Raw genomic sequence first — 12288 nt, forward strand, 5'->3', positions numbered from 1 at the left:
ATATCTAAATACGTACCAAAATCAATAATGAAATATATAAACGTATTTACAAAGTTCCAAGTTCAAGACATGTAGTAACGAAACAACAATTTTTCACAGATTACTAGGTACTATACTGTAGATTATCACATTGTCCCTATGGTTACAAATTTTTGTAATCAACTTCAATCAAAGTCGGCACTCACTTAAAATTCAATTTGTTTGTGAACGAAACTGGCGAACCCACTTGGTTGTTCTAAGCTTTGCCCCAATTTTACATAAACTTTCTTGTTTGTTGTGATATCAATATGTTTTTATATAGTTACATTACCCTTTATTGCTGTGTTTTAGCTACTGAAATAAACTTAAAATTAAGTGACATAATTTGAAATATTTCAAGGGGGATGCACAAGGTGAAGAATATTGCGCTAATTCTTATTGTTCTTTCTATATATTGTTTATTACGGCTACTTTTGTGTAACTTTGAAAGTTTCTTTTAAACAACAGTGTTTCGCGATACAGAGAAAATATTCATAATTTTATCAATTTTTCTCTTCGTACAAACAACGTTAACAAAAAATCTACAAAACCATTATGGTTGATGATGCAATGTATACATAGCAACTTGTCGGTTATAGTGCGATTATAAAACACATTAATTTGTCACCCAACTTTTAAAGGCGTAATAAAAATGTAGTCCTGAAATGCAATTTTTATTATTAGTTCTCCTTTCGGTAAATCTTGTTAGCTCAAGCAAACACGTACTTTGAGACGTAAATATAAGTACAGAAGTACATCAATATAAAAATACAATCTTTATTCATATATCACACAAGAACACATAATCTCAAGTACCTCGACCAACGAAAATAGTCATTTATTGAAAGGATAGAGACCTCCTTTTTACCTGAAGGTAGGTCGTTTGGTGATTGCATCATATTTCCCATTATCCTTCTATTTATAATACAATTTTTTCATTTGTCGATTCTTCATTATATACAGCTGTAGTGGGATCTGGATTTCTCCTGAAAATTAACGTCGGAATTGTAACTAATTTAATACAAGGACACGGCCATGTACTGTTAAAATACGAAGGTTGCGTTGCTGGAAGATGTTAAAATTGAAGAAGATTTTCAGGTCTAGAAAAATGAATAAATTTGTAAAAGATAGTATGTATAATAAAGTAGCAGTAGAGCTCTTTGTGATAGATTTCGTTCAGGGAAGTACCGCCACCTTACCTATTTCTGCCGCCAAGCAATAATGTTTGTATTACTGCGTTCCGGTTTTGAAGGGTAAGGTTGCTGGTGAAATTACAGGCACATAGGACTTGTCAACTTATGTCTCAGTATGACGGGTGCAGTAACAGTGTCCCTATGAGTCTTTGCGATTTAAAGCTATGAGTGGCACTGCAAATGTTATGGACAGGCGAGTAGCTTACCATGAGGCGCACGATTTGTTCGTCCTGTCACTTGATATTATAAAAAAAGGACTAAAAAGTTACGGGTAATAGAGATGAATGGAAGAATCGCTGTACAATATCAAGAGATGGATGAATTATTTGAAAAATACAGCAACATTATACCTAAATAATGATTTTTCCTGAATAAGTCGCTCTCCTTCGGTAATGGTTTGTGGCAAAGGAAGACCCATGGTCTCTGGTAGCAGCAAACTCATAGCACAGGCTATAAATGCCAGTATACCGAATAGTAACAGTGGAAATGGTGTCCAGTATAGGCCCTGAAGATGAAAAGAAGTGTCATGGTCATACAGATTAGGTCTCAACTGCCACATCATAAAATTTAGATCCTCAAAATACTAGATATAAATAGAATCAGGTCCTAAAACGACATACCTATAAATTCCTACATGTCAATTTGTTTTTAAAGGACAACAAACAATTTGTACATGATATATTTGCATTCAATGATGACTAATTGTAACCTATGAATGCATTATCCACAAATTGCTATTAGACTTAAAAAAAAAAAAAGAAATCAGCTCAGAGCCTCAATAATGTGCTTTTTAAAATTTTGAAGCAGGTAAATAGAATATATTTCAATAATATCAAATAAATCATAGCATTGAGAAAGAATACGACAATGTAGGAACTCGCTTGCCAGCATTTGTTCGGAAGCGCGCCGTTTTAAACAGCAAGTAGGAGCGCGGCTGTCGTGAATATACCAAAATCTCAAAATAAGTAGACCGTAGAAGTGTCGCACTGTTAGTAAAATTTTTGTGTTCTCTGTATTGCGGTTTATTGAAGAGACATTAATTATCTATTTCTAGAATACTTATCGTTCATTTCGTATCAGATTAGACAGAAGGTCGCATAGAGGTAAAATGATCCATTACAGTACACAATTTCATTACTATATAAAAAATTTATGCAAATAACAAACATATTTCGATACCTTCTACATAAGCTGTTGTAAGTGAAAATACCATTTTTTCCTTTTTAACTTAAATATATCCTTTTTATGTATATTATAGATACCATGTTTTAAAGTTAACATAACACTGTTCTTTACTTCTAAATATGGAACTTATAATATACATAAAAAAGGATATATTTAAAATAAATAGTAAAAAATTGTATTTTGACTTACAACAACTTACGTGGGAGGTATCGATTTATTTTAAACGATGTGTAGGACAATAAATACTTTTAAAATGATTTGCTGTTGCGTATGTATGAGGTGTTTTTGAATTTTTACACATTTATTTAAAAGACAGCAATTAATAAATAAATATTTAAATGAAATATAAAATATTTCATTTTTAGTTCAGGCAACAATGGCCAATAAAATACATACCTTAAAGACATGTAATATAATATAAAACTAAGTAACTATTTACACGAATTACTAATTGTCGGCAACGTGTCGCGCGTGTGCAACGATACACGACGCCCTTCGACCAAAATCCTCCTTCATACGGCGGGACTCCAAACGCTCGATCTTTAGGGTGTGTTTGGCTTTCATTCTAATATACTCTACTGTCTTCTCAGATTTCGTGGAGTAATGCAGTCGTGACAAGTAGAGCAGCGACGTCGGTATTGCCGGATACAGCAGAAAATTCGGTCCTCTTTTTCGGTTTTGAAACTTCAGAGACAGGCACACGGGATTGCTTTTTCCGTTAGCAAATGACCGCAACTCGGGTTTCAAAGTGACGAGTGAGCTGGTAAAGTGTGGTCGTGCACACGCGTGAGTTTCCGCCGGGACAGAATACAACTAAATTGTCGAGGTACATCTAAGCCTAGATTTTGTGTAAGAACATATTGTATTTGCTTTGATCGTGTGACTGTCATTTCATTTTAAAAACAACTCATTTTAAAATATCATTTTGTGTTATTCTTTGCATGTTGCTTAACGGTTTATGTTGAATTCTATAATGAAGTCTCACTCAATACATTACGAGCAATTTTTTTCCTTCAAAAAAGGATTAAAAGCGAAAATATTTTCGTCAGATCCGTATTTCCGTCACAGTAAATTTTCTCCATCACTATTGAATTAAATATTCAAATAAGATGTAAAATTTGGTTACATAATGGCTGGGATTGATTTCTACTGTGTAGATAATTATCACTCTATTCTTTGCGGACAATGAATTAAAATTAAAATGATGTGACCTCTTCTTTCGCGTGACCTCCACGTGACTTTCTGTCTAATGTGATACGAATGACGAAATAAACAACTAGTTGACTGTAAAGTATTCAATACTTTAATGTTTGGATTCAAAAGCTAGACGAACACGAAAGATTAGTAAGTAATTTGGTACTTAGATTTAAGAGATTTTCTGTGATATGATTAAAAGAATTACTCTTATATTTCATAGAGAAAGTGAAAACAAAATGTGAGCATACTTACAGCATAAACTACGAATGGTGAGAACATTCCGCCAAAGAACCCGCTTACATGTAATATAGAGCTACCTGTAGCGCGTACCGGAGTGGGTAGAATTTCCGTAACCCATTGCACTAGTGCAGACAATGACATGTTCACAAAGAACCGCGCTACCAAAGTCAATACAACTTGAAGAACACCTGAACGAGAATTAAAATAAATAAATAAAAATAATGAGAGTCCATTTACCACCACGGCCACGAATAATTATAATATAGCTTTAAAAACGTGTTGCTTTGTTTGAAAACTAATGATAGACATATATAATTATCTACATAACAGATAATTAAAAATACCTTTTGCTAAAAAAGCGGCTGCGACATTTAAAATTCCAGCCAACACTATAGGCCCACACGCAAGTACTCGACGACCCCACCTGAAGACAAGTTACAAATATTTTCTACAATTAATTATTAATTAAAAGATCGAACACAAAGAAAAATTCCTTCGATCTGACAGGCTGCACTTGACCTGCTGAAATGCCAATCTGAGGCTCCTATTTTCTACAATTGTAACACTGGTTTGACCAAGGAATTAATTACAAGGAGCAATATTGAAAGAAATGTATAAATAATATACCTGTCAAGAACAAAAGCCAACGTTAGAAGCGCAGGTATCTCCGTAGCCGACGAAAGGGTGAAAATTAAAAAGAAGTCCAAGCCCAAATGCTCTGATAAACGTACGAGGCCGTCAAAGACCATGGTAGCTGACATGTATGCAACTATGGCAGCTATCATTGTTTTCAAGAGCTCCCGTGAATTAAATAATGCTGCAATGGATTCGTCGCTAGTTTTTGGCTGTCTGAGAGATTGCTGCAACAAGATGCATAAAATAATACGGTTGGGTGAAAATTTAATGTAACATGATGACAATTATGATTATTATTAATATAAATCAAACACATACAAAAATTTTCTTCAGAAGGTCTTGCACGCATGACCATGCTGCACCGTTGCATTGCTCTTTCCAACAGAGCCACATATCAAGTTACCGAGCTGTCGATATTCTACTATCGACGCCTTACTTTCTCAAACTCTTATCTTATAAAGAGTGATTATTCAGGAGATGGCAAAACTTTCTATTTATTTTAAATTTCTTATCAAGGGTGTTGATTTGGACGCATTACATCATTGACTTACAATTATATGGACGTCGGGTCCGCGCTAAAAAGTGTCCGCACTTGTAAGGCGCTAAAATCGTATACAGAGCGCGACACTCCGCTTTAGTCTTCATTTGTTCTACGGACAGCGCGATACTGCGATGACATAACAATTTAAATTTCGAATAGGTTGACTTGGGACATTTTTTTCGTGGTTTTTGTATTAGACCCGTCGTCCATTTATTTGTAAGTCAATGCATTACATTAAGAATAGGTAAAAGCTAGTGTGTAAATATGAAGGAAATGTGATGTGAAATCAGCCTGCATAATTTGTATATACAATCCATTTTAGCATTTCAGTAACTGCGTAACTCTTAGATACGAGTTTGAGAATGTAAGGCGACGCTACCTATCTGTTTTTAACCGACTTAAAAAAAGGAGGAGGTTCTCAATTCGACTGTACGTTCTTTTTTTTTGTATGTATGTTACGCGATTACTCCGGTATTTGTGAACCGATTTTCATGGTTCTTTTTTTGTTCTTCCATAGTGGTCCCATTTCATTTGAAAGAAAATCATCCACCTCGAAGGGTGGTTGTTCACGCATGAAGATTCATTTTTATAAATAGCGCCTAACTTTAATTTAGGAGCAATTACTTTAATGGTTGATTTTGCTATTTCTCCAATTCAAGGCCTTTTTCTCTCGATATACTTGAGTAGTGTCGTAGTGACCTATTTTTATTATCTACAGTGTCAAGTCCTGTATAGTGGCGAACTAAGGGATATTTCAATAAAACTTAGCAAATAGACGTAATTCCACGTACTTTTGAGGTTGCTTTTTTTAGTACTCTGTACTGAGATTATTGTTAAATATCTTTGTACTTGCTTTCGGCATTCGTCACCGCTAGAGACATCTAGTGAGAGATTTTTGAAAAACCTTATCACCGCAACTGGTATCTTTACAGATGCCTCAACTGACGTTTTTTGATCAAATGTATTATTAAAGTTTTTTGTATTTTAAATTTTTCTTTGTATGTGTTCGATCTATGTAGTAATAATCGTAACAAAACTAGTGGACTGATTTCACAAAAAACCTCAGTAATACATGGTGAACATTATTTAAAACTTACAAGGAAATTATTCATCACATGACCTGGAACTTTATTACCGTTTACTTTTGCGATTCTTTTAAAGATTTTGACTGCTTTATCACCTTTGTCTTTTGACGCCAACCATCTGCAAGATACATTTTAAAGTAAAGTTATTAGTAACACGCCTCAGCGTTGCGGGCACACTTAGTGTGTCTTATATGTGTTATCGTCACCACCCCACAACGTCGAGCGTGGAAATTCGGTGCTGATATATGGTGACAAGTGACATCACTAATTTTATAACTTTATATCTCTTACCTCGTACTCTCAGGTATGACAAAAGGAACACCAAGTGTTATCAGCATGGGCAGGGAGGTGAGCAATGCAAATTTCTGCCAATCGCCAATTGCAATTGCCACCCAAGGCATTAACATACTAGACACGCCAAAATATATTGCCAATGATCCATTCGCCACCCATGTGCGATGACGAATACCCACATATTCAAGTACTGAAAACAATTTTTGAAGGTATAATTATACAAGAGTATTTGTAAAATACTAACACCTTAACAGGACTGTATGCTGATATGATAAACAACCACATTTGTTCCGTGTCTCTAATCATTTTATCAGATTTTATTATCGTACAAGAATAAAATTATTTCAATAGATCGCTCTCAATGGTGATGATTCTGTCAGCGCTGTCTTTTGTAGAAAAAGAAAGCGCTAGTGTAAATACTAGTTCGATGCAAAACACAGAAGCGGGGGTAGGGATCGTTGGGGAGGACGCTTGCACGCTTAAACTTACTACCTTACTATCAAATACAGATGTAAAATATGTCAGATAGTACAACAAAAACTTAAAAGTTTATTTTTGGTAAATTATTGTGTTTTGTAAAAAGTTATAGAACAAAGTTATCAATGATGTTAGTAATACAGTCATGCGAGGTTGTTAATAACAAATAATCCATAGTAAAATTTGTTAATAAAAAACAAATAAAGTTGATTGAAAAGCTAATGCACTTACACGACTGCCACTTTTCATTTTATTTGTTTTCATTATTTCATTTTCAATAATTTCAAATTATATTTAAGTTCAATATGAGTATTCCGAATAGAAAAACTTACCCATTATATACATAATCATGAAACCGCTATCGAGAGATAAACCCACTAAAAATCGACAGAATGCGAAATCCCAAAATCCATTCGTAAAAACAGTCGCTACACCACCAATACAAGCAATGAGGTTTGACCCTGAAATAATATAATAATAAATAACATTATACCCGCTTCGCGATATTCAAACTCATAGAAAAAGAAGGATAATTTGTAAAAACAAAGACATATATTACACTCATCTTTTTGATGATAATTTTTAGGGTTTCGTCTGTCGTCGCTCCGTACTTTTTTTTAATCTAAATTTAAGGAGCTTTACTGTGTATTTTAATAGTAATGTCGCTCCGTAATGCTACTTAATTTATACATCTAACCTAGATTAAGACTATCTAAATATATCTTATACAGTATCTTGGCTTCGTTCGACGACGGAGCGGCCATTATACTGTTACACCACCCAGTCTGCCGTATGTTGGCCACACTGCCCAACTGTCTCCTGAGTCTCTCGGTCCGAACACATTCTATCAAAACGTGGTAGATGTCTTCAATGACGCCGCAATTGGTACAATAAGGAGTTGGTGTAATGCCCATCTAAGGTTACGCTCTGGGCACATTCGTTCAAAGAAGTTTACCTTTTTAAACTTCTTTGAACGAATGTGCCCAGAGCGTAACCTCAGAGCCGTCACAACGCCAAGTCTATTCATCAAACAGTTATCAATCCATGGTACTTCCATAACCTCAACATCGCAAGATATGTCTTTTAAGAGATCTTCTTCCGACAAATCGGGATCGATGTCACGTATAACTCCGTATGACAGGGCGACCTCCCAAGTCTTTTGTCTCCTCCAACCCAACTCGGTGAATGCTTGGCAGATCATGAATTTGTCTGCGCTACTTTCAAATGTGATTAGCAACTTATATGGGTTTACGTATTTCACTTTAGATATATCGGTAATATCATTGAATTTAAGAAATTTCACAAGAGCAAATTGTTTAGGTAATTTGTCCTTTGTTACGGCCGAAACCAATACTTTCGATACCTCGCAACAGACACGTTCTAATCACACGAGGTGTGAATTAGCACTCCCGTACTTTTTTGCAGCGAATAAAATGAAATTTGGTAAGTCCAGAGACGAAGAAATGTTTGAAACATCCCAGACGTTTCTCGAAGTGTATTTCAAAAGTTAGCACTCTTAACTTAAATATCCATGCAAGAAATATAAGTCTTAAATGTAGCTGGTGGTAAATACTTTCAAAGCACTTTATGATGAACTATATAGCATGAATACTGAGATAATTCAAAAATTTACTATCTTAACTAATAAAACAATGGCAAATAAAAGCAGCAGTGTTATTGTGCCATAACAAATAATGTTTTTCAATGCTAAGAAATTTACTACCCGGTCGAAAACGACGAAGATGATGGATGTGCGTGCACGAGAAACTATATAAATAATAATAAAGCACACACTCAACATAGCCCCACACTAGGGAAACCCTGTGTAGCGGGTGCCATGAACACATACATTGACAACCACAAATTACACACAAACTCACGAGAGCAATAAATGTAGGCCATACAAATATTTCTCCCGGCCCGGGAATCGACTCTGGGACCTCTATTCGGCCTCCGAGGTTATACGGAGGAGGTTTACTGCTAAAACTTGAAATATTTTAGCAGTACCTAGACCTCCTTGTGAAAGAGTTCCTCCAGGGAAGTACTGCCACCTTACCTATTACTGAGGTCCGGTTTTGAAGGGTAAGGTTGCTGGTGAAATTGCAGGCACATGGAACTTGTCAATTTACGTCTCAGGGTCACTGCGTAGTAGCAGTACCCCTCAAATCTTTACGATTGATATGCTCTGAGTGGCACTGCAACTGTTATGGACAGGCGTGTAGCTTAATATCAGACACACGTCTTGTTCGTCCCGCCACTTGATATTATAAAAAAAATCTTTACAAACACACTTTATGTATAGTGTATATGATATATATATAAACATATTTTGATTTTTTAATTTACATTATATGTAAAACACAGATGAACCCAAGTGTAAGTGGGAAGTGTATTCATATCGAGAAATTAAAATCATTTTATGCCATAGTATTTGCAAATATCGCGAAATTGTTGAATATTATATGTGTAATTATTCAAGTATAAATGTATGCTCCCTGTGATACGTGCGCAATGTAAACCACGCTTTCTTACAGTTACAGGGGTATAGAAGTAATAATTTTCTTACCAACTAAAGCAGGCACTCTTCCGAATCGATCAGCTAACCAACCAAAAAATAGAGTTCCTAATAATGACCCCACAAAGAAGATTGTTTGTGCAGTGGGCACGTTTCCTGCATATTCACATACCCAACCTCGCTGGAAATTTAGATAATATTTTTTAGCAATGTTTCTTTCTAAAAGTCGTCATCGTCAGCCCATTTATACGTGCCTGTGCTGAGCACGGGTCTCCTCTCACGTGAGGATTTAGGCCATAGTCCGCCACGTCTCACACTTTTTCCGAGGGTAGTGAACATTCTTCGACCTCGAACCTTTAAGACTTATTTTTATAAATAGCGCCAAAATTTTATAAGGAGCAATTATTTTAATGGTTGATTTTGTTATGCTCCAATTTAAGGGTTTTCTCTAAATATACTTTAAGCAGTGAGCATCGATTTTTATTATGTCCTGTGTTATGTCCCGTATAGTGGCGTACTAGGGGATGAATCCGGGTTTGCGCACTTCATTTAATAAAACTAAAAAAACATGTGTATTTCCACGAACTTTTAACGTCAATATTTTTTTATACTCTGTACTAGATTATGTTTTTCTTCACCAAAAAGCTCATGGAAAATTTCGAATTAAATTTCGCACATAAATTCGGACTAAATCAAAGGTGCGAGGCCGAATTGGAACCCACGGCCTGTGCTTGAGAGGCGGTAGGTCTCACCTAACACGGAATATTGATTTTGTTATTTTATAAAAATCTTTTTTTTTTTTTTTTGTTAAAAACCGTTCGTTAAAAAACTAAGGGTAAAAATGATCGCTTCCCAGTAAAGTTAAAAATCAAGACCTAGACTCATATTAACATTCAGATCATTTATTAGTAACAGAAAAAAAAGTACACTGACAGATATCTACCGTAACTTACATCGGTAACTACAGTTGGATAGGGTATATCTTTGAACTGAAATTCCCAACCGTACTGACAACGCTCCAAGGTTGTGTTTGGATCAGGTGGCATCATCGTCTCCAGCACATGACTCCAATTGGCTTTATATGTCCAACATCTTTCATCCCCTTTTATAACTATAGGTACCGTGAGATTGCGTCTGCAATAATATGATTTTCGTCATTAAATTGCGTACCACGTGCTACCACTACTTAAGGTAGCATTTAAATCCAAATTGTCTATTTTTATAATTGTCTTAGTATTCATAGTAAAGCTCAAAGTGAAGTGTGAAAGATTTTATCCAGAGAAGTGCTGCCATCACACCCATTTCTACTGCCAAGCAATGTTGAAGGCTGCTAATGAAACCACAGGCGCATGCTACTTGTCAACTTTGTGTCTCAAGGTGACGGGCGCAGTGGTAGTGCCCTCAAATCTTTGTGATTAAAGCTCTGAAACACTGCAACTTTTTCAACTATAACTAAGGATAAACGTAGAAAGAGAACGGTCTGTCAATCCCATTTCGTTAATACCAGTTTTTCTCAGCATTTCTTCTGCTTCCTCGCACCCTATTTGCACAACAAATTAAACACAAAGCTTTCCTTTTACGCGCTTCCACAGTCACTCTGTAAAAAGACTATCACCGATTGGATTAAGACCCTAAATTATGACGAAACTGAGCAATTACTTTTTATCCTCAAATAACACTTCATTCCTCTTAACTTATCTCAACTCGTAGTTCTCTCGCCTAAACACATTCGCATACTATACATGGCATACACCCCAAACATACAATTATTATTAGTAACACACGCACATTATAAACACTCATTCATTCATCCTCACACTTTACATATCATGAGTTTAGTTTTAGAGGTTCTAAATACTTAGTTACACTAAAGTGCACTAATAGTTTTTATTATAATTTAGGAATATTTACGTGCTTTAATTAATTTTACTCCTGTGTCACAACTACAGTGCCACAACTGTAGAGTGGAAGCCTGGTGACCCTTATTCCCGGTTTTTCTGTACCTATCTCGGGCACCAGTTTCTCACAAAACAGTTTGATCAATCTTTGTTTTGTTTTAACATTAAGACTCCTACTATTAAGACAGTTTTGTGAAGAGAAAATAAGTACCATCACCACCAACTGTTATGTGAAGGTATGTCGCTTACCACCAGGGGCATGACTAGTTCGTCGCGTCACATGATGTGATAAAAAAATCTGGACAGAAAATATCTCGGTAACTTCTCAAAAAGTTTTTAATATAACACCAGTAATATATGTATTAAGTGTAAAACGTAAAAGTTATTATTATTAAGTATCATCAAGGTTTACTTGCCTCAACTCCAAATCTAAGCTCTGCAATTCGGGTACTCTACACCAATGGTCCTTTGGGGTAAGAGTTATGAAAATCTGTACGAAGTAGACGAATACGGAAAAGATTGCAAACGGACCCAATGCTAGTATCAGGAATATTTGATATCGTCCCATTCCTCCAACGTGCTCGAGGACTGACTCCAAAGCATCGCTATCTGCTTCTCGTTTGTTCTGTACTGTCGTCTCCTGTGAAATATAATTTTCTAATTTATTTAGAAATATGTATAGGAAATGAAACTATTTTTCCTGATGTCACCATGGAACCTGTAAAGGCCTAAACGGCCCACGTTGGTTTATTTGAAAAAAAAAACAAATATACGCCATTTAAATCCCAAAAAAATTCTTTCGTTTCCCATGTGTAACAATAGCGGAAACCTAAGAACACGATCATGTATAATACTAGAATTAATTCATATATTGACTTATATAAGTATAGCATACACATATATACCAAAGACCCTAATATATTGTTTATTTAGTTGTAGTTGAACAATTTTATTTAAAATCGCTATGCTTTGGCTTTGAGAAACCCTAAGGTTTCCTTCCACCAAATTA

General features: G+C 35.4%; 1 protein-coding gene across 2 annotated transcripts; it reads right to left on the reverse strand.

The window, feature by feature from the left end:
- Positions 1 to 898: 898 nt before the first annotated feature.
- Positions 899 to 11976, reverse strand: LOC113231955 (solute carrier family 22 member 3-like). 2 transcript variants are annotated; one of them, XM_026466521.1, is made up of 11 exons: positions 11696 to 11976; positions 10335 to 10515; positions 9433 to 9562; positions 7199 to 7327; positions 6387 to 6579; positions 6108 to 6213; positions 4461 to 4693; positions 4178 to 4257; positions 3846 to 4021; positions 1562 to 1716; positions 899 to 1004 (listed from the first exon to the last, which is right to left on the reverse strand). In XM_026466521.1, exons 1-11 carry the CDS (start codon positions 11845 to 11847, stop codon positions 938 to 940), a joined length of 1602 nt encoding a protein of 533 aa, XP_026322306.1. In that variant the 5' UTR covers positions 11848 to 11976; the 3' UTR covers positions 899 to 937. The 2 variants fall into 2 exon arrangements, with proteins under 2 accessions (XP_026322306.1, XP_026322307.1); XM_026466522.1 differs by lacking the exon at positions 11696 to 11976 and adding an exon at positions 10680 to 10770.
- Positions 11977 to 12288: the final 312 nt, after the last annotated feature.

Source organism: Hyposmocoma kahamanoa, unplaced genomic scaffold (genome assembly GCF_003589595.1).
Source record: "Hyposmocoma kahamanoa isolate Upper Pololo Valley unplaced genomic scaffold, ASM358959v1 66, whole genome shotgun sequence".
NCBI classification, from domain to species: domain Eukaryota; kingdom Metazoa; phylum Arthropoda; class Insecta; order Lepidoptera; family Cosmopterigidae; genus Hyposmocoma; species Hyposmocoma kahamanoa.

Bases quoted from the DNA above. Each gene is read 5' to 3' on its own strand.
- LOC113231955 (XM_026466521.1), bottom strand. From the start codon at position 11,847: ATGGGACGATATCAAATATTCCTGATACTAGCATTGGGTCCGTTTGCA. The intron at 6,214-6,386 runs GTAAGAGATATA...TGTATCTTGCAG, and splicing joins GTCATACCTGAGAGTACGAG to ATGGTTGGCGTCAAAAGACA. The intron at 4,022-4,177 runs GTATTTTTAATT...ATTCTCGTTCAG, and splicing joins AGCCGCTTTTTTAGCAAAAG to GTGTTCTTCAAGTTGTATTG.